The following is a 27,747-nucleotide window of genomic DNA, read 5'->3' as shown; positions in this document are numbered from 1 at the left end:
ATATATATATATATATATATATATATATATTGATATATATATAAATTATATATTATAAAATATTACATCTTGTGTAGTAAATATATGTTACAACAAACCTTTAGGTACCAATTTTACTTTGTGATAAAAGAGTTAGCGTTAAATCAGAAACTCGAGAATTTTTTCGGAATTTGCCGCTGATCTATTGGGCCCCCTACAAATTTTGATACAGGGCCCCTCCTAGGCAGGCTACGCCACTGTGGTGTTCCAATCGCTTTATAATTCCTGCTACACTGCTGGATTTTTTCTTTCACCGTTTTATTGCCTGTGTAACATAACGGTGAGGGAAATCCAGTAGTGCAGTAAAATAGCGAGATCCATGAGTATCCGTATACTCATGGATCTCGCTATTTTAATGCACCATAGTGCACTGCTCATGTTTGAGTATGTAGTCCTCAGCTCTACCGGATGTTATGTAATGATGAAGTAATTTACTCATTTCAAATGCTTAATTGCTTACAAAGAAACAAATACCTATACCTATATAACCTAGCACCTAGGTATAAAGACATACAAATAGAAAATCTAATCACACTATTTTAATGGTCAACCACAGGCCATAGCCATGTGGCACGTCGAAAGTTAGCGTTTGAAGAAAGATTTTCTTTCTACACAACATTTTGAATAGAATATGCTTTCACAAAAACATTGCTAAAAAAAGCAAAGCCTTTGTCGTAGGCTGTATCGTCGCCGATCTTTGGCTGACATGACATAGATTTATTTTCTCGTGTTTCAAATATTTTGTGACATTTAGCTCCCATTCAAAGCGCTTTTTTAACGGACGTTAAAAACGCGACGCTTTTTTCCAGCGTGTTGCATTTTCACTTTGGGCGTTGGAAATAGACCTTCATTTAACTTCATACTATATTTAAATGCTTAGAAAACGCCCGTTAAAAAAACGCCCGTGCGAACGCTCGGTGAAATGATGATGTTAGGTATGTATTAGGTATCTGGTATACTGATGGGACAAATATCTCATTTACATAATATCTATTACTAAGAATGGGTTAAACTCAGAACTATTAATTACTCGTAATACGTGAAGGCGATTCTTATACAAACCTACCCAAGCAGATGCTCTTCCTAATTGATTTATCTCTTAAATCATTATTTGCCTACAGTGTTTTTTATTCATATTATACTTAAATTTATTACTTATTTCAATATTTATAGATACCTATTAATAGATTTTAAAAGGTCTTTAACTCTACCAAGGCTAACTCACCACCGGTTTAGAATGTTAATTTTAACACACATTTTTATATAATAAATACCCATAATAGTTCCTTAACCTTAAATTCCATGTGCCGAAGGATCCATAGGTTAACTACATACTGTTTAAACTTTATAGTTTTGTAATGAGAGAGTCTAGAATAGAAGCCACGCTTTCGAAATTTTATCTATATTTATAATAAATCTGTGGAGAGGTCAATTTTGTACATTAAATATATTTCCAAAATAACTATCAGGGGGTGATTAGTGATCGATACTCGATACTGATGCCAAAAATGCAATCAGTAAAATTTTGGTCTGTCTGTCTGTCTGTATGTTCGTTATACATAGAAATAAAAATTTTAATAAAAAAAATTCAACCGACATCAAAAATATATAACATACTGACTAAACTAAAAAGCGAAAAATAACATCATACTAAGTTCTATATATCATATTATGTTCTAACTGATGATCAGTTTGAAGGCGGTGCTAGCCCGATGATGTATTAATTCATGCCATGTAAGAATATCACAAAATATTAGGTTTTTCAGACAGTGGTATTTCAGAAACGGCTTAAATTAACACAGATGTTATTTTTTTTTAAATGTTTTATGAAGAAAAAATCATTTTTATTTATTGACGACGTTTTAATGTACCTAATTAATTCTACAACTAAATTTAGTAGTTATAGTCTCTGAGATAAACTGCGGATGGAGGGACAGTCATGGCGAAACTATAAGGGTTCCTTGATGACTTCGGAGTGCTTCGGAACTCTAAAAAAGAAATACTCCTAGAAGAACCCCATGATCAAAAAATATTGTGAACTAGGCGACAACCGCCGTGGCATAATTTCACCCGCGTAGTTCCCGTTCCCGTGAGAATACGGGGATAAAATATAAGCCTGTGACACTCAATAATAACGTGGCTTTAAGGCAAAAGAATTTTTAAAATCGATTCAGTAGACAACCACCACAAACTTTACCTCTTTATATATTAGTATAGATATCGTATGAGTTTTATTAATGTTGATTCAGCTGTTCTCAAGTGATCCGTTTCCATACATTCGGCAATTGCTTTTTAATTAAAGTTTTAATCATAATCTTATCAGAGCCTCGAAATTGTCCGCGCTCTCTCGTAATATTTTCTCGAATACTTGACCTGAAGACCTCAATGACCTATTAACATTGTGTATTATAGTGGAGAGGTAATATCGCAGAAAGTTTAATAACAAAAAATCGTATGATCTTGTAGCTATCTGAATAAAAATAATTATGTTGATGTGGATGTCCACGTGTGTCACGTGTAGGAAAAATACGTTATTTTTATATTGTGTAGATCAGTGGCGTGTGGCGTGTACGGGGCTTTTAACCTCTTGACTCCTAAATGGACGACCGGTCGCCCATCGTATCCGTTACGTGACATGTAAAAAAGTAAACTTAGGGCAATAGGCGAGCACAGTATCATGCTCCGCGCGATAGAGGAATATAAGGATTTTTTTAAATGGCTCACAACGGTAGATTAAAACCGCATTTCCTGACTGTCGGCTTCTTCAACGCAGACGGGCTTTTCTATAAAATACTCGCGGGCAGCGAATATTTAAATAGAGTAGGCTCTAATATACGTACAAATTGTACAAAATGGAAGGAATAGAATCCTCCTCCAATACTGGTACCACAGATTAAAGATTAATAGCCGTTCCAAGTGTCGTAGCCGTTCCAAATACAAAATTAAAAAGCTAATACATTCTCGAGTCAGTACGACACGAAGCGTCGCCTGAGTAATTTTCAATATTATACAAGAAAAATGTCGTCTTATGTTTTTTTTTAAATATTTTAAAAACTGAAGAAATAAGATGGAGTATTTTTTTTATTGGTAATTATGGGTATAATAATTTACGTTCCTAGTTGTTGTTACTTGAAATACAAATTATGATAAAAGTTTCAATATGCAGATGTCAAGGAGACGCGTGACGATTGGTTTTTAATGGTTTTCACCGGCTCCACCACGCTGCTTGTAAACTAATGAGCTATGATTTCATGGCCGATAATGTTTTTGGTGTTTGGAAAAAAATAAAAAGTTTCTAAAGTAATTTTTTACTTTTTTTAATTAAAATTTGTAGGTACTTGTACTTGGTACCAAGTACTATACGAGGATGTTTACAAAATAAATCTATATATTTAAAAATGAATTGCTGTTCGTTAGGGTAGGGGTAGGGTAGAGTTAGGGTAGTGGTAGATAATAAGTGCACTTATGTCAAAACGAAGCTTGACCGGGTCCGCTAGTAAGATTATAAAGTTTCAAAATCGGTTTAAAATCTTTTACCGTAATTAGATGAAAATTCATACAGTGTTCGCTTCCTTACATTAAATGTGACATTATTAAATATGTGAACTATAAACATAACAAAGATATTAGTAATTGTGTGAATACTTCTAATTTATATACAATTTTAAAAAAACTGTCATCATTCCTATTAAGTCAACTAGTTATAAGTATTAATGTTTAACTAGTTATAAGTTTTAATGTAGTTAAAGCTTTAAATACGGGTTTATGTTGCCTGTTTTCGTGGTGGCACTTCGTGGTGGGAACGGGGACCTAGCTGAAAATCAGCGCTGTATGCTTTTTTGTATGGGGAGCATACAGCAATATGCTGAGCTGGGACATTTTTCTTGGTTATGCCACATATCGCAGGGAATTTATTATTCTAAGATAATTGTGATGTGTGGCATAATGGTAGCAATAAAGATATTTTCTTTCTTTCTTATTTTCTTTCTAAAAACGGCGTGTTTCCATTGTTGCAGCCATAATACTGCTGTCCACGACGTTCGCTCTCAGTCTGCTCGGCACCATATTCTTCTGCTTCACTGACGTCATCAACAATGCCATACTATCGGTATGTACCTATTTATTATAGTTTCTTCTAGTGGAAGACTATTACGACTCTTATTTCATTATCAACCTTCTATTTCCCTATAATTTAGCACATTAATCCACTAATAATTTTACAAAAGGTTGGTTGGTATAACTCAAAACATGAACGCTTTATGTTTAAAAACCCTTTTTAACCCTTTAGGGGTAGAATTTTGAAAAATCTTAAATTGCATTAATTTTAATAAGGTTATTTGGTTTATTAAAACAAATGGTACTATTTTACTATTAAAATAAGCATATATTGAAATAATTGCGTCTACTAGTAAATAATAAAAAGCTTATAAGTAACACCCCACATACCTCTGGAATACGTAACTAATCATTAATCGTTTAATAAAATTATAATGACTTATATACGTAGCTAACCCGCATTTCAACCTAATCAACATTTTTCTGACTGTGCTGCCATTATACGATATATGGAAATTTCCCATATTTAAACGACTTTTATTAATTCACAATAAATACTTAAATTTGAATAATGAACGCTTTATTATTTGAACTTGACATAGGCAGGATTTTTTAAAATATAAATTATGTATGCCAGTCGATCAGTCAGTTCACGTGATCAATACCTACTAGCATATTTTACGTGTGATCGAATCAGAAATGAGGAGATCCGCAGAAGAACCAAAGTCACTGACATAGCGCAGCGAGTTGCAAATCTGAAGTGGCAATGGGTGGGCACATTTTTCGAAGAGCCGATGGACGTTGGGGTCCCAAAGTGCTGGAATGGCGACCCCACACTAGTAAGCGCAGTGTTGGTCGACCCCCCACTAGGTGGACTGACGACGTCAAGCGAGTCGCAGGGATTCACTGGATGCAGGTGTGAACAATGCACGAATGCTCATTAAAAGTGAATGTTCAAGTCTATCATATTTAGATTTCAGTGCCGTTGACAACGTAATTCAAATGGAGATTGGTCAAATACTGAGGCTTGGAAGTTTTACAAACAAACTCACATTCGTATCGTTGGGATTATTATAAGTACCCCAATTTTGGTCGATGACCTATAGTAATAATAATTTTATAATTTAATTCATCAAACGTAGATGAGACATTCGAAGTACGTCATAGGCCAGTATTCAAATCGGGCGACATATTTTTTGAGAATATTCAAATTATATATTTACATAATATTAGATATAGGTACAAATTCACGTGCAGCCTTGTAATTTATTCAGAAACATACTTAAGGTATTTCCCTCGAATATATATTGACCTACAGACACGTGTGTATGTATACGGCTTTATTTTGGCTGGTGGAAGGTTTCGGCCGTGTCTAGTTACCATTCTACCCAAACGATTTAGTGTTCCGGTACGATGTTGTGTAGAAACGAAAAACCATTGATTTTCCCAGCATAAAAAGTAACCCATATATTGTACAATAACCTCATCTATGATCCAGTGGAAGTTCCAAAGATTAGTGATGACAAACAGACAAAAATTTCTGTAGGTAATTCCTCGTACTACGAGTAGGTATTCAATTGTTGTTTTATTATATATTATAACACATGTATATGCAAAAGAATTTTACATTTATTATGTTTATTGACGGATCTTCCAACACGGAAAATAAATTATTTATTTTATACTAGCGGACGCCCGCGACTTCGTCTTCAATAATAGGCCAAGCTTTCATAATAATGCGGATCAAATATTGTACCTATTACTGTGAATACTCGTATAACTTGAAAAATTACAGACTTTCATAAAAAAAATTAACCCCTAACTGAACTTGACTAATTTTAACCCATAACATCATAAAATACATAGCTATAATTTTTAAAATGAGGGACTTTCCATACAAACTTTCAACCCCTATTTTACCTTCTTCCCTTTATATTTTAGAGACAAATAGCCTTATGTTCTGCTCCAAGGTTCCATTTATCGCTATACTATAATTATTCATCTCAATAATTGGTGAAGCGGTTTAACGCTCACGTACCGCTCCACCCAACTATATTGTTGAGGGCTCTACTTTGGAAATGGTAGTCGAGTATACCTGGGGCACACAGTCCAGTTAGGTAAGTCCAATTTCGAGAAAGAGGTGAACCGCCGAATCAAACTCGGTTGGGCAGAGTTCGGGAAACTTCGCGACATCTTTTCGTCCATAATTCCTCAGTGCCTAAAGACAAAAGTTTTCGAACAATGTGTGTTGCCAGTGATGACCTACGGATCTGAGACTTGGTCACTAACTATGGGCCTCATGGGCTATGGAGCGAACTATTCTTGGAGTTTATCTGCGTAATTGAATTAAAAATGAGGAGATCCGCAGAAGAACCAAAGTCACCTATATAGCTCAACGAGTTGCGAAGCTGAAGTGGCAATGGGCACATAGTTCGAAGAGCCGATGGACGTTGGGGTCCCAAAGTGCTGGAATGGCGACCCCGCACTAGTAAGCGCAGTGTTGGCTGACCCCCCACCAGGTGGACTGACGACATCAAGCGAGTCGCAGGGATTCGCTGGATGCAGGTGGCTCAGTATCGTGATATTTGGAAGTCCCTACAAAAGGCCTATGTCCTGCAGTGGACGTCCATCGGCCGATATGATGATGATGACATGTATGTTAACCGATTGCGTCGTAAGATTGGGTAAGATACTTGTAGAGGAGACAAAGAATACATAAAACAAGCATATGCAGGAAATCCTCAGAAACAGCTCTTTCTGATTTTAAATAACATGGAAAAACAAGACTTTAAAAAAAAATCATCAAAATCGTAGCTGTTTCTGAGCAGGTCGAGGAAATATGCTCTATTGATTCCATTATTAGTTCTCGTGGGATTTGTGAAGGCCAGAATTTCGCGCGTACGAACATGCGGGCTACTTTTTGCATATCATTCGAATTAACGCTTTGTTCCAGAACATGGTCCTCCAGAACGAGTCTCTCGCGTTCAAGATGTGGCGGCGGCCGACGGTGCACCCGCTGATGAAGGTCCATCTCTTCAACTACACCAACTGGCAGCGCGTCCGGGACGGGCTGGACACGAAGTTCCATGTACAGGACGTCGGCCCATACGTGTACCAGTAAGTTTTTGTCATAAGCCTTTTGACGACCTCCGAGGCGCAGTGGTGCAGTGGATTTACAAGAGAGGTCCTAGGTTTGATCCCAGGCTGAGCCGATTGAGGTTTTCTTAATTCGTCCAGCCCCTGTAGCCAAGCACGTCGATTCCCTTTGTACGATCGCAAACGCTTCGAGAACTAGAAAAATGTATGGGAATGACAGATCTTGATCACGTGACCTCTCGATTGCAAATGTCATTTGGCTACAAGGGCTGGTCTGTCTTTTGGGAGGCTACGGCCTTGGCTAGTTACCACCCTACCGGCAAAGACGTACCGCCCAGGGATTTAGCGTGGCGGTGCGATGTCGTGTAGAAACTGAAAGGGGTGTGGATTTTTATCGTACCCCTAACAAGTTCGTCCGTTTTAATCTTAGATTACATAACTAACTCTCTTGTGAAGAATAAAATAAAAAATCTGATGGACTCGCTGACACTGCTGGACATATACGGGGATAAAATATGGCCTTAAACCAACAATTAAAGATTTTTTTTGTTCAGTAGTTTCAGAGCCTATTCAAAGCAAACAAACAAACAATTAAATCTTTCCTATTTATATTTTTAATATACTAATAGTATAGAATACCGACGCCCTGAGAACTCGTGTAGTTCCCGTTCCCGTAGGAATACGAGGACAAATATGTTATAAATAATACTCGTAGCATTATGTTACTTGGTAAAGATGCAACTTACTGGTAAAAAATTATTTTAAATCAGCCAAGTAGTTTTTAATTGTAATAAACAAACAAAACATCAAATCTTACCTTTTTTCAGTATTAGTTTAAATAGCCCCTAGAAAAGTTTATATTCATAGCCTTTCGTAGCGAATGCCTACGTCGTAGACTCTACCTGCGGCGTGTTGTCAAAATGGCAAGGTATTGTTTGGGTTTGTTGCTCCATTACTCAAAAACCGATATAATTAGATGAAATTTGGTGCAACAAATAATCCTAAGTCGAGCCGATCTGGGTATTGAACCCAGTACGACTCAATTATTAATTACTAGCCGACGCCCTGCGGTTTCACCCGCGTAGTGTCAGTTCCTGTGGGAATATGGAGATAAACATTGCCTATGATACTCACAAATAACGTGGCTTTCTATAGGTGAAAGAATTTTCAAAATCGGTTCAGTAGATCCGGAGATTACCTCCTACAACACCACAAACATTTCCTCTATAAGATATTAGTATAATAAGTAGATAGATAGGTTCTACCTCTCTATCTTATAGAGGAAATATTTGTGGTGTTGTAGGAGTTATAGGAAGTATTTGTGGTTAATCTATACTAATATAATAAAGCTGAAGAGTTTGTTTGTTTGTTTGTTTGTTTGATTGAACGCGCTAATCTCAGGAACTACTGGTCCGATTTGAAAAATTCTTTTACTGTTAGATAGCCCATTTATCGAGGAAGGCTATAGGCTATATATTATCCCCATATTCCTACGGGAACGGGAACCACGCGGGTGAAACCGCGCGGCGTCAGCTAGTGCTAGATATAATTGACATTTTTATAAAAATATCAATGGTCAGAGAGGCCAAAATCAGTAGGTACATAAAATGTTTATGACTCAAATACCTTTTGGCTCACGAAAAAGGAACAAATACTCGTAAGTATGGAAAAGGAAACTAGTTATAATAAAATGGTTTGGATTTCCCTACCGAGAGAATGCGCAAATATTTCTCGCACGTGTTTCAAAGAAGGAAAATATGAGCTTATCATAAATTATATCATATTTAATGGGTTTATATTATAAAAAAACCGGCTAAGGTTGGGTCAGGCCACGTAGAGTTTAGGGTTCCGTAAACCTTTTTTGATAAACATATTATATTGTAATCTCACAACATTATTTAACTTTATAACTGTATACTATTCCAGTATTAAGTATTTAAAAGTAACGAGCTAAGTTTTTTTAATTATTATTTTTTTTTAATGAGAAAGAATACAATAAGGAACTTAGGTTGACTTATCCTAATAATATACAAATCATGCCCAAATCGTGTAAGGGTAAACTCTGTTTATATTATGGTATTATGGGAGTGTATAGGGTAACACTAGTCTGGAATGGTTGCAAGAACACTGGTGGTTACCCCTCCCTTATGAAGTTATCACTTCAAAAAGTAAGCAATTACCCTTATACAAATATTTTTAATTATTATCACTGTATATTTTATTTAAACAAGAATCTTTCAGATAGCCCATCTCAGCGAAGGTTAATTGATTACGCTATCTCGAAGAAAACCAATAAAAATTTATAACTAAGGTGACTTTATTAATTGATTCGATCACAAAATTAACTTTCCGTGCATATAAGCGTATTATTATTATTTCATTGTTTCTACTAAAGATTTCCTACTCTACTAAAGATTTTTTGGATTTTTCTTCAAAGCAGGACTAGTGAGCCGAATATGAGTACTACTGTCAAGCTTTGCTTTGACTCATTCCCTACTCTTATCCTATTCTACTCCCACTCTACATCTACCCTACCCCTACCTAACCAAGCCACCCCTACCCTACACCTAGCCTACTCCTACCCTAAATTGACGTTATGTCATCCTGACTACTTTGACCTCAAATTTCTCCTCTTTAGTTAGGCATTCCAATTTCAAATTTTTATAGCTTTTTACTCATGCTTTTGTGTTTTGAAAACCCTAATTCATTTGTTTTTTCCTCATTTGGTTTTTTCCTTGCGTCACTCAGTTTACAAAATGGAAAAATTTCAGAAACGGCCCGAAGGATTAAAGATGTGAATGGCGGCGGTGTCGTAAAATGCTAGCCACTGACGATCAAGTAAACATTCCTGAGCAGCGCCAACGGCTTGACGTCCGATAAAACTGATCGTGTGTTGGTAGCGATTGGCTTGATATCATGCACATCGCGATCAAACTGATCGTGTGCAGTTTTATCGGCTACAAAATATCTGTCTAATACCAATAAAGTACAGTAAACAAAAAATTTTAATAAAAAAAATTCAACCGACTTCCAACTCAAAAAATAACTTTAACTAAAAAGCAAAAAATAACATCCTACCTATGTGCTACCTTCTGATCAGTTTGAAGGCGGTACCAAGCCAGTGATGTTTTAATTAAATACGTTTAAACTACAAAATTTCTGTGGTTATTCCAGAAACAGCTTTAATTAAAACACTGGCTTGGCACCGCCTTCAAACTGATCAGAAGGTAGCACATAGGTAGGATGTTATTTTTTGCTTTTTAATTAAAGTTATTTTTTGAGTTGGAAGTCGGTTGAGTTTTTTTTATTAAAATTTTTATTTTTTTATTTTTAGTGTTAACATACCCACTGCGTGTGTACAGTCACAACCTATCTAAGTGGAAAGTTCTTATCAATACAAAATTGTGAGCCGTCGAGGAGTTCTCTTCACTGTGCTTCGTCTTCATCACCAGACCCTTAATACAGTCGCAATCCATCTAGGTGGAAAGTTCTCATCAATACAAATTTATCAAGTCCAAACACAAGGTAGCTGCTGTGAACCATCAATGAGTTCTCTTCACTGTCCCTCGTCTTCATCATTAGACCCTTAATACAGTCACAATCCATCTAGGTGGAAAGTTCTCATCAATACAAATTTATCAAGTCCAAATACAAGGTAGCTACTGTGAACCGTCGAGGAGTTCTCTTCACTGTCCCTCGTCTTCAAACCAGACCCATCACAACCCATATAGGTGGAAAGTACTCATCAATGCAAATTAATCAAGCCCAAACAAAAGGTGACTGCTGTAAATCCTTGACGAGTTCCATCGTCTGTGTTTCGGCTCCATCATCAGACCAACTCCAAACCTTCATAAAGTTGTAGTGGTTTAAAATACCTTATGGAAACACTAACAAACGCACTAGCTGTCTCTACAACTTTCGAAAGTTCCCCTCAATTTCTCCAGGATGCCATCATCAGATCCTGACATGAAAAAAATGGGACCACCCTGGAAGTAAACCCTACAAAACAAAAAAAGAATTTTCAAAATCGGTCCATAATTGACGGAATTATCGCTGGACATACATAAAAAAAAAAAAAAAAAACATACATACAGCCGAACGTAGAACCTCCTCCTTTTTGGAAGTCGGTTATGATTTGGTTTTAAAAGTTACGATTAATTAAATATAAATTAATTAAAATTTGTAAGCAGGTCTCTGACTTCCTCCATCGAGAATTTGATATTTATACTAGCCCTGAATCAAAATTAGTTGGGGGGCGAAATAAACGAGCGGCAGATCCCGTTTTTTTATGATTAATTCTCCGGGAAGCACCACATTAAGAGAGATTGTGGATGAAACTTGGCACGGTTTAAGACCATATTATAGAAAAGGTTATAAGACACTTTTTATTGCGAAAATAAAGTAAGAAGAGAGTGAAATAGGAATTGAAAGTTTGTATGGAAAGTCCTTCATTTTCATAGTTACAGTTTTAAAAATTTGTTCATAAACCAATAAAAAAATACAAAATAAAATGGGATTCAAAAATTTTTAAAATTTAAACTCTAAAGCGGTGAAATAGGGCTTAAAATTACATTGATTTCCACGCGGACGAAGTCGCGGGTGTCCGCTAGTGTATCTATATAGATATATAGATTCATATATAGTAGACAGAGAGATTGAAAAAATTCTAAGCTCCCACTGTCGCATTATCAGAACACCCTTACAGAATAACACTACCTACTGTTATTGATATAGAGACATTGAAATTAAATCTGACTATAAGCAACTATATCAGTCGGTAGGTATTAGCACAGAATACATATTATGAAGTAGTATTGGGTACCTAATCACAGTGACCATATGTACCCTCCTAAACAACAGACTAATGAGTTGTTATCTATCATATCACCACCACAAGCCGCTAGTTCAAATATAACCCTTATGTTGTTAGATATAATTACTTTTTTGCATTAGAACAACAGTGTGTTTGATATGTTCAAATAATAATTTATTATCTCTAAGCTTCCGATGTGATGTACAGCGTAGGCATATTTTTATTTAAGTAATGTTTAGGGGCCGTATAGAGTACGTTCAAATTTGGTTCTAATAGAAGAATTACCCATAGGCAACTCGAGCTCTTCATAGGATCTGACTCTGGACCCATGAAACATAGTCTAAGTCAAACAGTGGCTTAGCATGGCTTAGAGAGGCCCTGTATCAAAATTTGTTGGGAGGGCCCAATCTTTCCAAATTTCTTTCACCACAAAGTTCTTATTGATTTTTTTACTTTTTTTAAATTCTGAAGTTTTTATGTTTTAGCTAGATTAAGTAATACTGTAGATTACTTTTTACACGTAAGGGGCCGCTGTCAGAGTAAAGATATTTACTGTGCCGCTTTAGTCCGGGTTCCCGTATCATTGATACGGCTGATGCGGCGGTAGCAACGCCCCTGAAGTCAAAATTAATTTATTTTAATTAGGCTTGTAAGAGGGTGGTAGGTTCTGATGCGGGGATCGAGTCGAATGGATACACTCTAATACAGAATATCTCTTTATTCTTCACTTTACAGTACAATGATTACATATGATATGAACGAAGTAAGTAGTCCTGTCTCTATTTAAGAATCCCAAAGTATTGGAAGCACTCAAGACGGAAGCAGGATTCCTATATCATACAAAGTCCAGCGAGTGTCTCCAAAGGACTACTACTACCACTATCTTACAGGCTTAGTTTACAAGCACTTTTGAAACGTCAGGTTTTGTTATTAGATAATTAGGTCAAATCAAAATCAAATCAAAAAATTATGAGGGTACCAAACGCGCTTTAGTCCGGGAAGAACCTATCCTCCTTGCAGCATTCCAAAGCATAGTTGCACTCCATAGTCCTTGGCTCCTTGGCATCAGGAGCATAGATTGGCAAGAACTTTCCTCTATAAAAATAATTAATAATAATTTATGTGCGGTTGATGCAAAGTAAAATCGCATTGAAAAGCCACGTTCAGATTTGTGTCCAAAAATTATACCACACGGTAAACACAGAGTGACAAATCGCTTGTTCGTGAAATTACACCAAAAAAGAGTAATTTTAACGGCTTCATTCCTGTGCGCGATCACACTTTCTGGAGTTTTCTGTATTCTGAGTATTGAAACGTTTAATGTAAATGTAGCAAGTCTATATCGAATGATCCTGCTTTTAGAAAATCTTGAAAATGAGAGTAGGTAATTAATTATCGAGATAGGTATTAAAAATATTGTGATTGTAGTAATTACAAAGATACATCGTAAATACATAAAATAAATATTAAAGGAAAAATATCCGTGATGATATTTTCCTAGAACAGTCATTTAAGTAGTTTGATTAAACTTGAGATTGTCGTTGTAATTATCCATACTAATAAATTATAAATGCGATAGTCCGTCTATCTGTCACCTTTTCTGATGAACTGATTTTGATGAATTTTGATATAGTGATAAATATGGCTCTAGACCAGAAAATTGGCTATTTATTATTCTGGAAAAATCGATAGTTTCTGTGGGATATGTGTCAAAATCAGAATTTTACGCGAACATAACCGGAGACGTCCGCTGGTTACTTGTGGAGTACCACACCGTGAAATTTACTATTTACACCGCAATTAGCTCGAACAGACAGACAAATTGAGAAAAGGTGCAATTAGTTTGTATCACCCTAAACAAATGTTTTGGATATTTTCTTTTAAAGATTCAGTTTTGATTTAGTGTATACGAGTATGTACAAAAATGTTCGTGAGTGAAATAGACCAGTGGATACGACCTCTGCCTCTGATTCTGGACCACCACCTCCAACTTTTCAGTTGTGTGCATTTTAAGAAATCATGTGTCTCAAACGGTGAAGGAAAACATCGTGAGAAAACTTACATACCAGAGAATTAGCTTAATTCTCTGCGTGTGTAAAGTCTGCCAATCCGCATTGGGCCAGGGTGGTGGACTATTGGCCTAACCCCTCTCATTCTAAGAGGAGACTCGAGCTAAGCAGTGAGCGGAATATGGCTTGATAACGAACAAAAATGTTCACCTACCTGCCTATATATTTGTTGTGCAACCTACGTAAGTAAACGACTCGACATCATCGACGACATCTTACGTTCATGTCTGGTCTAAGGTCTGAATGCAGTCTTTGATTAATTCCAATACGTAGATTATGACGGAATTCCTAAAGTGGTTTATATATTTGACAACCTCTGATTAGGTGTCCTCTTACGTATCGACATAATCCTACTAAATAGAGTAGTCATAAACTTCAGTACGATCATTCTAAACTTAATATTGTAAAGAGACGAGATTTGATTGTTTGTTTCTTATTTATGATTATTGAATTTAGCTCAAAATTTTTGCCCCTTACAAGGCCTGCAGTGGAGGTCCATCGGCTGATATGATTATGATGATAATGATGATGGTGAGCATCCAATACAATAAAAAAACGAAACTTTAAAGCTTTTTCTTTCCAGGCAACACCTAGAACGGGTAAAAGTAAAGTTCGATGGGGATAAACTGACTTTTCAAGAGCACAACAATTTCAAGTTTCTTCCTGAAGCCAGCAAGGGCGCCCATTTCGACCAAGTGTTTGTGCCGAATTTACCTTTATTGGTAAGTTGAATGGACTTAGTAATTGCTATATTGTTCAGGCGCGTAACTACCGCCGTATCAGCCGTATCAATGACTAGCTGACGCCGCGCAGTTTCTATCGCGAGGTTTCCGTCCCCGTGGGAATACGGCAATAATATAGCCTTCCTCGATAAATGGGCTATCTAACACTGAGAGAATTTTTCAAATCGGATCAGTAGTTCCTGAGATTGGCGCCTTAAATCAAACAAACAAACAAACTCTTCAGCTTTTAGTATAGATGATGTCCCTGTAACTTTTACAAAATGATCTGAGTCTTATTTCCACATACGCACATTATAGGCTGTCTGCCCACCAAAGCGGAGCGAGGGAGCGTAGCGGAGTTGCAGACTATGTTAAATAAATAAATGTTAAATTTAATTTATTTAACCCCTTTCAGTATCCCCACTCCGCTTACCGGTTTTATATGAATTTTTAAACTAGCTCGCAAGTCCCTGTCCACTTAAGAGGAGCGGAGATTTTGTGCAATCTTATTGGTTAATATTTCTCCGTTTCACGGCTCCGCTGCCTCGTTCCGCTTAGTAGAGTGGCAGCCTTAGACTGTTATTCAAATGTCATTATTGCCTGATTTTTATACAATTACGCTTTAGCAAAAACGAAGAAACACTCGTTCTTCTAGATAAGTCTCAACCCCATCAATATATCTCGTGGTCTAGGGAGAACCTATCATGCTAAAACAAGGTCATACACGTGACGAAGAACGAAGCTTACCTAGTGTTATTTATATGCTGCATTTATTAAATTAGTCAACAGAAGTTCACAAGTCTCATAATTCGTATATGGTCATTTTTTATCACGCAGGTCTTGTCGAGGTCAGCATGGACTATTAACAGTCAATATGTTTTGTAAACAGTCATTTAAATTATAAACAGATACCAGTTACTTCGAGACAAAAATATTTTTATGGAAGACTAATATTGGAATCGTCTAGGTTATAATTATAAAAATAGCCGAATTCTAAAACGCACACAATGGTTAGGTACTACTTGGTTATTTTCTCTTAAAGTACATATGCTCTAAAATAGCATGCTAAAAATGTGCTATTAAGTATGCTCCATGAGAGCATGATTATCATCAGTTTACATTTGCTAGCAATAAGCATGCTAATTTGTATCTATCGCTCTCTATCTATAGTATCGTGTTAGACGATAATGCACATGCTAATAAGTAGCAACTGCTTAATAGTATCAACTTGAAATGAGTATGTGTAAGTGTAACAGTAGCTTTAAGCTACAGTCGTGCGATTTACGAGCATGCTGTGGAAGGAAGCTTTTAGCGCGTCTGAACAGGTTTGCTTTGCTTATTGAGTATGCTAGTCGATCAGCATTGCTATTCTGTATTCTCTTCAACTTCATCTCATCCTATCTAACATGATACTATAGACAGAATAGTAACTTTAGTTTAGTTTCCTTGATATAAGAAATGAAAATATTTTATGAAGTTCTCACTGCCTGTTAACTTAGAGGAAAACACCGAATCGTAGTCATTAAAATTCAGTTTCTGATCCGATCTGTAATAAATCACGTTTTGATAAACGTACCTCCAATTTCAATATCAACTCATTACCACTTGCTAACAGAAAGCTTTAATTCCAGGGCGCGACGGCAAGGGCGGCGAATTTAGACTTTATAGCCCGGTATGGTATACTCACCGCGTTGAATGCATTGGGGAATCACAAGGAAGCGTTTTTAAAGCTGCCTGTGCAAAGGTAAATATAGGATTTAAAGCCTCAATATCTCAACGGCGAAGCAATCGCACTCAACAAAAGGTCGTGGCTTCGATCCCTGCCCGCCGATTGCTCCTCATACTCACAGATACCTCTAAGAATAGAAATAGAAATATGAAGTAGCGTGATCGAATCAGAAATGAAAGGATCCGTAGAAGAATCAAATTTACTGACATAGTAGGAAGAGCCGATAGACTTTGGTCCCAAAGTGCTGGAATGGCGACCCCGCACCGGAAAGCGCAGTGTTGGTCGACCCTCCACTAGGTGAACTGAAGACATCAAGTGGGTTTGAAACTATGGTGTTTGGAAGTCCAAGAGCCATAAGTCCATCGCTTGTTAATGATGATGATGATGATGATGTCAAATATCATCTAGTGCCTATATTTGCCTATATTATGCCTAGTGGACATATGCCTTTTTAGTGATTTCGAAAGTACGCACTTTAATTAATGTAATCTAACTAGATTAAGAATTATTAAATCAATGTGGATTTTTCGTATTAGAACGGCGGTAAGTATGATGGTATGAGAATCTTTATCTATTTTATTTTTAGTTTAGTTAACATAGTGTAAAGGTGTGTAAATTATAGAATGTAAATTTACAACTAGAAAAATGCCTAAAGCAAATTTGTCAACGACCCAATAGTACGTGCGCTATTTACTTATCACCAATTGCACTTAAAGATATGTGTTTAGGCTTTTTTATATGTTTACTTATATCCTTATATATCTTGGAGGTCTCGAATGATTATTTAGTTCATACTTGGATGTTTTGTTCTCAGATTCCTGTGGGGCTACGAAGACCGCATTATCAGTATAATAAAGCCTTATTTAAGTCTTCAAGGACAACTGAACTTTGATAATTTTGGTCTTTTAGTGACGGTGAGTTAATCGAAATTTGTATTATATCCGTAAGACGCCATGCGGTTCAGTACCTAGATCTGGAGCACAGACCATGGAAAACGCTAAAGTTAACGATCTGCTAATGCTAAACGCTAAGGTTTTCCAGAGATTACCCCCTAAAACCTCACAAACTTTACCTATTTATAAAATAGCAGCAGAATCTCGCAGTTTCACCGGGCATCACGCTGAAACTGAATGAATTCAAATGAAACTTGGCACGGTTTAAAACCATAGTACGGAGAAGGTTATAGGATACTTTTTATTGTGAAAATAAAATAGGAAGGGGTGAAATAGGGGTTGAAAGTTTGTAAGGAAAGTCCTTCATTTTTGGAGTTACTTGTTTTTTCAGAAAAACGGCACATCTTCAGACATTTTCACGATCAACACCGGGGAGCGAGACATAAACAGAATGAACATCATTGAGGGATTCAACGGTCAAAAGGCCCTATCCTACTGGGGAAGCCCCGAATGCAATTCGTGAGTATTTACTTGCCTACACCAAATCTTACGTAAACAAATCGGTATTTACGTTTATCAATGGTCATTTTATGTGTATGTGTTAATTTTTATAAATATTATTTATTTTTGCTCGCGGCTTTGCGGTTCATCTTGACAAACAATTTTATTGTAACGGATAATATTAATAGTTGGTTTTTCTCGCAAGTCGAATTTCATCTTATCATGATGTAATCCCCTTTGTATCGATTATTTGGACAAATACCTATTAGGTTGCAACTACAAAACAAAATTTTCCAAAGTACAACTACCTACTTTTAAGTTGTGTGCATTTTAAGAAATTAAATATCACGTGTCTCAAACGGTGAAGGAAAAACATCGTGAGGAAACCTGCATACCAGAGAATTTTCTTAATTCTCTGCGAGTGTGAAGTCTGCCAGTCATTGGGCCAGCGTGGTGGACTATTGGCCTAACCCCTCTCATTCTGAGAGGAGACTCGGGCTCAGCGGTGAGCCTAATATGAGTTGATAGTGATGATGACAACTATCTACATTTGATTTTTCACAACACATGTGACATGGCGCGTGCTCTTTTACAAGTGTGCTTCCGGCCTAAGCGCAGATAAGTGCTAACCAGTAAAAAGTGCCGCGTAATCTGTGAGTGTGCAGCGAACATGAGGCGCTAACTACAGGAATAATTACTGTTTATCATCGCCGATAACCTTTGTACCACGATAGAGCGCGCCCCATTCATATGTGTGTCTCTGGCATAAGATACAACATAATGAACATTGTTTACGATCACAAAGATTTTTCCACTTATTTATGTTTACCGACCTCGATATACTATTCTATAGGTTATCTATATCTTTAAAATGAAATTCGGTTACCGAGTGTACTCGTATGTACTATACTAGCGGACCCGGTCACTCCTACCCTACCCCTACCCTACCATAACGTACCGCTAACCTACCTTGAAAACTGCGAAAAGTCCCATATAAAATTTCACCGTCTCTTTAAAGGGGTTGAGGGCGGATTTTCAAAAAATAAATTGATGCACGTTTTTTTTAGATACAAATAGTCTGCATACCAATTTTTAGCTTTCTACCTTGAAAATTGCAGAATGCTCTATACAAACTTCCACCTACCATTTTAGAGGGTTAAAAGAACATTAAGGAGGAAGAGTGACATAGGCTACCTATGTCACTCTTCCTCCTGTTTCAACTATATCCACTTAAAAAAATCAAGTCAATTCGTTTATTGTTTTCTTTCTTATAAGTAATTATTTAAACGAAGTTTTTTATGCGTCTTAATTACAAATTAAGTTAGGTGTAAGATCAACCAACCAACAGAAATCGTCAGGTAACCCAAAATCTCCAAACAAAGTACCAGGGTAACACATAGTATTAAGAAGTTGATTTATAGTCTACAATGTTCTTCTGTTTTTGTTTTTAGAATAGAAGCGTCCGACGGCTCCATATTCCCGCCCTCGTTTCTCGACAGGAATCAGACCCTCGAAGTGTTCTTCCCGAATCTGTGCAGGAGGATACCCTTCATTTACGTCAAGGATGTTGAAGTAAGTTCGCTTAGAAATAAAGAGCTTTGAAGATATATGTATGGGCGGAGACTTGTGACCAGTGGCGTAACTGTGAATGTGATAAATATGCCACGGGGCGAAATGCAAAGGGCCCACGGCTCGATCGAAGACCCTATCATCCTAGACTGCGCGGACGCGAGCTCAGATGTAACCTAACAAAAATACGTGATGATATTTGTGGGACTCCAACCAATGAGTTCGCCACGAGCCTTAAATGGTATAGTTAAGGTAGCATTCCGATCTTGGCGACCGCGACGCGCGACCGCGACAGGGTCGCACGACCCACTGAATTTATATGGAGCACTAAACAAAAGTGGTCGCGCAACGCGGTCTCGGGCTTTGTTCAGTGCTCCATATAAATTCATACTAAGCAGTGGGTCGCGCCGTCGCAGGTCGCGGTCGCGCGTCACGGTCGCTTAGAACGGAAGGCTACCTTTACACTGTTGTGTAAGACCAGCTTTATCCTTATATGTATAAGTTACCAGCAGATGGTGGTTTTACTCACTTAGTTCCCGTAGGTATACGTATACGGGGATAAAATTTTGCCACTCACAAAAGCAACGCAACGTCCTAATGACGTTGAAAATCGTACTATTGTCTTATCCACTGCAAGCCTTTCGCACGATTCTGAGTCGCCTGCATCCAGCGAAGCGGTCAACTGCGCTTTTCATTGCGTGATTATTATTCCTGTACCTTGAGACCCCAACGTCCTTCGGTTCTTCGATAACTATTTCTGTCTATAAAAAAATAATAATATTGAATTGGGTATGTTCCCTTCACAGACGGACGACGGAGTGAACCTTTTTCGGTATGCGATGCCGAAAAATGTATTTGACGACCGTAAGAACAATCCGGCGAACCAGTGCTACTGTCAGGTTGACACCGGCGCTTGTCCTCCGCGGGGCGTCATTGACGTCACGCAGTGTGCTATGGGTGAGTATTTGTTACGTCATACTCGATAGCTCGAGTCTCCTCTAAGAATGAGAAGGGTCAAGCCTTAGTCCACCACGCTGGCCCAATGCGGTTTGGCAGACTTCATACACACAGAGAATTAAGAAAATTCTCTGGTATGTAGGTTTCCTCACGATGTTTTCCTTCACCGTTTGAGACACGTGATATTTAATTTCTTAAAATGCACACAACTGAAAAGATGGAGGTGCATGCCCCGGACCGGTTTCGAACCCCACACCCTCCGGAATCGGAGGCAGAGGTCTACTGACTGTAACAAAGAGGTCTAGAGGTCTCAACTAAAATCGTGCAGAGTGGAGAAAAATGGTAAAAGACAAGACAAAGGAGTTTGAGCAAGAACGTCGACTCGACTTAGATCGGAAGCAAGATGATCTTAAGCTTCGTCCACCTGCCGCAATTCTATACAATAATTGTGATGGTGTGCTAACTTGTGCCCTATGTAGTCGTCCTTTTAAGGCCAAAATAAGGTACATTAGTCACTGGAAAGCACACCAGAGAACTATCTATCCGAGTTCCTTACCCAGACTTGTCAGGAGTCAGAAGCGTCGCTGTAGCCGAAATCGGCTTTGAGGCATCATCATAATGCTGATATATGTTTATGTATGTGTAGTTTATGGGGGATATTTTTTTTAATTGATCATCACTTATTCATCAAAAAAATGTTTTCAACAGGAGCTCCAGCGCTAGCTTCGTTTCCACACTTCCACCAGGGCGACCCCTCTCTGCGCGAGCAGTTTGTGGGGCTCGACCCCAACTCGGAGACCCATCAGTCCTACATCGACATACATCCGACCCTCGGTATCGCTTTGAGTGGGAAATCCAAGTAAGAATTCATTTCATTTTGTTTTACTTTATAAGTTTGACGTGTCTGTGTATGTATCTGCCCCTGTAGCCAAGTGGCACGTCGATTCTCTTTCTACGATCGCAAACGCTTCGAAAAGTAGAATAATGTATGGAAATGATATTTACTATCGACACGTGATCAAGATCTGTCATTCCATGATCTGGCATCGTAACTCCCGGATGAATAAACCGATTTTGATTTAGTTTTTTTGTATTAAAAGTGACTTATGTGCGAGTTTTCTTAGATATTTTTGAAGAAAATCGGTTGAGCCGTTTAAATGTTGTGGGGGTGAAAATGGGGAAGAAATACCTAAACTGTAAATATACTCGAGTGTGGTCTTAAATGAAAGCGGAATAAAAGAGAATATTGTTGACTTAATCGAGAGTATTCTCTCTTAGTCTTAACTTCGTTTGACGAGAAAATTGGTGGTGGGAAAATTGGGACATGGAAATCCGATTGTTCATATTGAAATAAAAATAAACAATTTTCTTTCATCCGGCTCAATCAATCAAAATTTCAATCCGGCGGAAAGAATTTCGGGCATAAAAGTCTTTATTCTAAATAATTTAATGTTATTAAATGTTATTAAAAAAGGCGTATCCGCAACTGCAGAATAGAAGGCTCATCTATAGGTACCTACTAATATTGTAATGAGTATTATAAAGTTTATATTGTAAAGTTTGTGGTGTTGTAGAAAGTTCTACTGAACCCCAAGTAGATATCTGGAACCGATTTTGAAAATTCTTTTATCACTAGAAAATAATTTGATCTGCTTTTTCGTTTTCAGCTTACAGGTGAACATTCAAGTGAAGAAGCCGGAATCATTCGGACCCGTCAACTATTTGCCACAAGACCTCATATTGCCTATTGCTTGGATTGAAATGGTATGTTAATATTACGATATTATTGAACCGCTATTTGGATTTTATTTATTTTATTTTAAGTAAGTATATAAAAAGTAAAAAAATATGCCCCGGGTGAGGATCGAACTCACGACCTTAAGATTATGAGACTTACGCGCTGCCTACTGCGCTACCGAGGCTTCTTGTTGCAATGTAAAAATAAGGATTGAATGCTTTTCTTGTCTATATGAATGTTTATAAGTTTTTAATCTGAGCAAACTAACTTCAGCAGGCTTTTTGTGATAGAAGTCATCTTTAAAGGACTACCGTCATTCTAATTTAATGTTCCGATCTAAAGATTGGTTGCAAGAGGCATAATACGAGTACGCACAGATTAATAGGATACCTACTAGTACCCTTCAAGATGACAGACACAGAATAAGATTTAGTAGGACTTGTTACTTGCATGCCCTGCGAAGTTTTACCTCGTAATATCACTGGATACATCATCATCATCATATCAGCCGATGGACGTCCACTGCATGACATAGGCCTTTTGTAAGGACTTCCAAACATCATGATCCTGTTAAAGTTGTTTAGTTCACAATACTTAAAATGTATTTCCAGTGGCGTAAATATACCAACTGAGACCCGTGTCGAATTTATTGGATGGAATCTTGAAAAAAATCGTCATTTATGTACCGGTCCTACTTATTTGTTTTTTTTTATTTAATTTTGTCAGATAACTTGTCATAGCCTCACAAGCTAAAGGCCCATTCGCCTGCCACCCTACAGTTACGCCACTGAATAAAAAATGATTTTGACGGCCTCCGTGGCGCAGTGGTATGCGCAGTGGACTTACAAGACGGAGGTCCTGGGTTCGATTCCCGGCTGGACCGATTGAGGTTTTCTTTATTAGTCAAGGTCGGACTGACGGGAGGCTTTGGCCGTGGCTAGTCACCACCCTACCGACAAAGACGTATCGCCAAGCGATTTAGCGTTACGGGACGACGTCGTGAAGAAACCGAAAGGGGTGTGGATTTCATCCTCCTCCTAACAAGTTAGCTCGCTTCCATCTTAGATTGCATCATTACTTACCATCAGGTGAGATTGTAGTCAAGGGCTAACTTGTAAAGAATAAAAAAAAATGATTTTATTTGTTACAGTCAGTAGAAGACCTACCGGAGAGCCTAAAATCGCTGGTCTACCACGGTACCTTCTCCACCGCAGCGGCCAAGCTGGGCCTGTCCGCCTTCTGCATCACCTCCCTCGCCGTCTCCAGCATCTGTCTCTTCGTGATGATGATACGCCGCCGGAGGAAACCCTGCGCCATCGTGAAGATCATCTCCACGGACAATGAAGTCAAGACTCAGTTAGGGTGAATGTGACATTATGTGAACTTAAGAGTTTTACGTATTTTCGTTACATGACGTTTTAAGGAGATTGTGAACTTATTAATCAAGACAATGAGCGTAAGATTTCTCCTTTTTGATTTTTTGTTTCGGCATTGGCGTAACTGTGATGGCAAAATTAGGGCTCACGGCTCAAAGGACAGTCCACGGGGCCGTGAAGAAGAAATAATATCTAACTTCAAATAAAATACCTACCTACGTGCAGTGCCGTAAACAGCCTTTTCCGCGCCCTGTGCGAGCTTCTGCGCCCGATTTAAGTAGACCCTTTGCCCATCGTACCACCCACTGCGTCTCACTCACTAAAACTCAAACGCAGGTTCACTACGGCAAATGCGTTGCCCATTCTGATACTTAATTCTGTCTATTCTTGCGCCCCGAGAGTCCCCTGTGCCTGGGCACTGGTGGCACCGTCCTATTTACGCCACTGCCTACGTGACTATATTTCTGAGGTCTCATCCAATTAGGTACCTTCCAACGGGCTTTAAACGATAGTTACGCCACTGCCTGACGACTTAATTTATTTTGTTCTCGTCGCCTATTGGGTATAATGTTAATTTATTTTCCACTTTATTTAAATAACAATTTGGTACGGATCGCACAAACATTGAACTGAATATCGACATCTGTTAAATCTGTGAGCAATCTCTCACTAGCTCTAGACACAAAATATAAATGCAATCATCGATATTGCACAATTACTTGTGTATAAACTCAGACCAATTATTGTATAGGACCTCGCTTGACGTTACTTTTCTGTCAATGTATATGATCAACGATCTAATGCGGTTATAAAAACTGTCTCGATAGTATCGTATCGATGTTAAATAGTTGTAATCGTGTTAGTCGGTTAAAAAGCTCCGTAAAAATACCTTTCTGTAATTGAATGGTGTAAAAAACGGACAAAAACTTGTAGTTTAGTATATGATATATACCAAATTTAAGCTCGTTTTCCTCAGAAAATGACAGACAATTTTGTTCGTGACTATGAGTGCGATACAGGTCCTTCTATAATTGGTCTGAGTGTATAAATGACATCCATTTTACTTACCTTTCCTTGTTGGTAACGCACATCGAGTATGGTTTTAGTTTAGTTAGGTAAATAGTTATTTTTCAAATCTATGTGTTGCTTTTTCAACATGACCTTAACTAACGACCAGGCAGTACCTATCATATTATCTCAACTGTCCACGCAACACATGCATCCTGCATAATCTTATTATTTAAACTAGTAGATGCCGCGCGGTTTCACCCGCGTGGTTCCCGTAGGAATACGAAGATAAAATATGAGCCTATGGCTTTCCTTGATAAATGGGTAATCTAACAGTGAAAGAATTTTTCAAATCGGACCAGTAGTTCCTGAGATTAGCGCGTTCAAACAAACAAATTCTTAAGCTTTATAATATTAGTATAGATGACGAAGTTAATTTGATGTTTCTCCAAAAAGCAATTCATTTAGGCTAAGTATCGTTTGCATTTGTCCATCATATCCTACCTACTAAGATTTACAATAATTTAGACTTTAGTAATTTAAATATTAAGATCTAACAAAATGTAGATAAGTATTACAAAAGCATGACTCCCAAGTAATTTATCTTGGTCTTGAATCTTGATGACACTATGGTAATGAAAACTACAAGAACTTTCTCTATTGTCGTAAGTTCCTTGTACATCCTAAATGGGTACTTACTATTTTTTTTTTTATTTGTACAGTTGAGGTATTATCCAAAACAATAAATAACAAAAGTTTAAAATTTTAAATGCCCTTTCCATATACCTTTGAATTTTGTACCTTTTAGAATTTAATCTTATTATTTAAGTGACCGAAGAATAGATAGAACACTAGCATTAAAACGTTTAATATTAAAGTTTAATTAATGTTATTTCATTCGCTAGATGTCGCTAGTGTTACCTATTTTAATTATTTTCTAAGAGTAAATAATAATTTAATTAAGAAGTAAAAAATAATTGGGCTCAAGAGCTTATTGTGATAATAATATAATTGAATCCTTACTAATCAGTAAGCATAACTTGGAAAATTCACAAAAAAGAGACTGTTGCATAATCAATTTTGGAGTACCTAAAGTTTTTTTCATGTAAGATGGTGCGGGCGACATTTCGTGTTACTCTTGAAAGTTTGCCGCGATTAACGATATTAGTACGTAATGATGAACGGCATACAGACGACTGTCACCGTACCCATGCTATCTGAAAAATACTTTACCTACAAATTTCGCTACAATATTGGTGGAAAATCTGGTGGAAAGGATAATTTTCTTTGAATACAATTCCTGTCTTACCAAAACAATTTACAAAGCTAAATTATGAAAACCAACAAAAACAAACGATTTTCTTCTATTAGTGGGCAGATTTCTGGCGCCCGCAATCCAGATTTAATAAATTTCTGGTCAGCTCTACACTTCCCATTATTTTATTTTGGTGCTGCTATTTTAACGAAAACGCTATTTTAGAAAGTATGCTTAGTGTAAATATTAATGGTTTTCATATTTTACTATTAAAATGGAATAAAACATTTTTACAATTTAAAGTTTTTTAATTGCAACTATTTACAGTACCTATCGCCATAATACCACAACTTCTGGCCCAGTGAGGGTGTCAGTTTTTTAACCGACTTCCAAAAAGGAGGAGGAACGTTCGGCTGTATGTATGTTTTTTTTTTATGTATGTCCAGCGATAATTCCGTCCTTTGTGGACCGATTTTGAAAATTATTTTTGTTTTGAAGGGTTGGATTCCAGGGTGGTCCCATTTTTTTCATGTCAGGACCTGATGATGGGACCCTGGAGAAATTGAGGGGAACTTTCAAAAATTGTAGGGACGGCTAGTGCGTTTGTTAGTGTTTCCATAAGGTATTTTAAACCACTACCCTTTTATGAAGGTCTAGAGTTGGTCTGATGATGGAGCCAAAACACAGACCATGGAACTCGTCAACGATTTACAGCAGGTACCTTTTGTTTGGGCTTGATTTATTTGTATTGATGAGAACTTTCCACCTAGATGGGTTGTGACTGTATTAAGGGTCTGATGATGAAGACGAAGGACAGTTAAGAGAACTCCTCAACGGTTCACAGTAGCTACCTTGTGTTTGGACTTGATAAATTTGTATTGATGAGAACTTTCCACCTAGATGGGTTGTGACTGTATTAGGGGTCTGGTGATGAAGACGAAGGATAGTTTAGGGAACTCCTCGACGGTTCACAGTAGCTACCTTGTGTTTTAACTTGATAATTTTGTATTGATGAGAACTTTCCACCTGGATATGTTGTGACTGTATTAGGGGTCTGGTGACGAAGATGAAGGTAAGTTAAGGGAACTCCTCAATGGTTCACAGTAGCTACCTTGTGTTTGGACTTGATAATATATGATATGTTTTAATTAAAGCCGTTTCTGAAAGAACCACAGAAATTTTGTAATTTAAACGGCTTAAATTAAAACAACACAGTTTTTTTTTATTATTATTCCAGGCGGAAATCCTCATGGATGACATCATGACGATCTAAGTATCATGACGATATCCGACTTCGCCGTTGAGTATGTGATACTCGGCGCCCTCCCAACGAAAACCTGAGACCTCCTACATTCGCCGACCATCCTTCCCGGTACATGTACAGACTCTTAAAGATGCCGATGTAAACATTACTATGGGAAGTTGTCGCTGTTGTCGCGCGTTGTTTTGCAAAATGGCGACCACTGTGACGTTAGTTCCAGTTTTGGCCACCGGATCAAAAGTTTGTGGCACTATCTCCGTACACTCTTAGATCTATATAAATGAAATCCAGACCAATAAATTTCTAAGTCATCATCATCATCATCATCATATCAGCCGATGGACGTCCACTGCAGGACATAGGCCTTTTGTAGGGACTTCCAAACATCACGATACTGAGCCGCCTGCATCCAGCGAATCCCTGCGACTCGCTTGATGTCGTCAGTCCACCTGGTGGGGGGTCGGCCAACACTGCGCTTACTAGTGCGGGGTCGCCATTCCAGCACTTTGGGACCCCAACGTCCATCGGCTCTTCGAACTATGTGCCCCGCCCATTGCCACTTCAGCTTCGCAACTCGTTGAGCTATGTCGGTGACTCTGGTTCTTCTGCGGATCTCCTCATTTCTGATTCGATCACGCAGAGATACTCCTAACATAGCTCGTTCC

The 27,747-nt window shown here is 37.7% G+C and overlaps 1 protein-coding gene and 1 non-coding gene across 2 annotated transcripts in view; one reads left to right on the top strand and one right to left on the bottom strand.

Annotated features, from left to right (window-relative positions):
- LOC112052036 (scavenger receptor class B member 1) overlaps positions 1-26,123 on the top strand; it is a 34,562-nt gene extending 8,439 nt beyond the window's left edge. The window contains exons 2-12 of the mRNA XM_024090925.2: positions 4,056-4,147; positions 7,049-7,212; positions 14,657-14,795; positions 16,427-16,539; positions 17,339-17,438; positions 17,809-17,936; positions 19,370-19,490; positions 20,294-20,444; positions 21,153-21,303; positions 22,112-22,208; positions 23,333-26,123. Coding sequence (XP_023946693.2) covers positions 4,056-4,147; positions 7,049-7,212; positions 14,657-14,795; positions 16,427-16,539; positions 17,339-17,438; positions 17,809-17,936; positions 19,370-19,490; positions 20,294-20,444; positions 21,153-21,303; positions 22,112-22,208; positions 23,333-23,548 — 1,472 coding nt within the window. The 3' untranslated portion in view covers positions 23,549-26,123. The remainder of the gene's footprint in view (positions 1-4,055; positions 4,148-7,048; positions 7,213-14,656; positions 14,796-16,426; positions 16,540-17,338; positions 17,439-17,808; positions 17,937-19,369; positions 19,491-20,293; positions 20,445-21,152; positions 21,304-22,111; positions 22,209-23,332) is intronic.
- Positions 22,294-22,366, bottom strand: Trnam-cau (transfer RNA methionine (anticodon CAU)). Its single transcript has one exon. It is a non-coding gene; the product is annotated as a tRNA-Met (tRNA).
- Positions 26,124-27,747: the final 1,624 nt, after the last annotated feature.

Source organism: Bicyclus anynana, chromosome 8, assembly GCF_947172395.1.
Source record: "Bicyclus anynana chromosome 8, ilBicAnyn1.1, whole genome shotgun sequence".
Lineage (NCBI taxonomy): Eukaryota > Metazoa > Arthropoda > Insecta > Lepidoptera > Nymphalidae > Bicyclus > Bicyclus anynana.
This window is presented reverse-complemented; position numbering and strand designations above follow the sequence as displayed.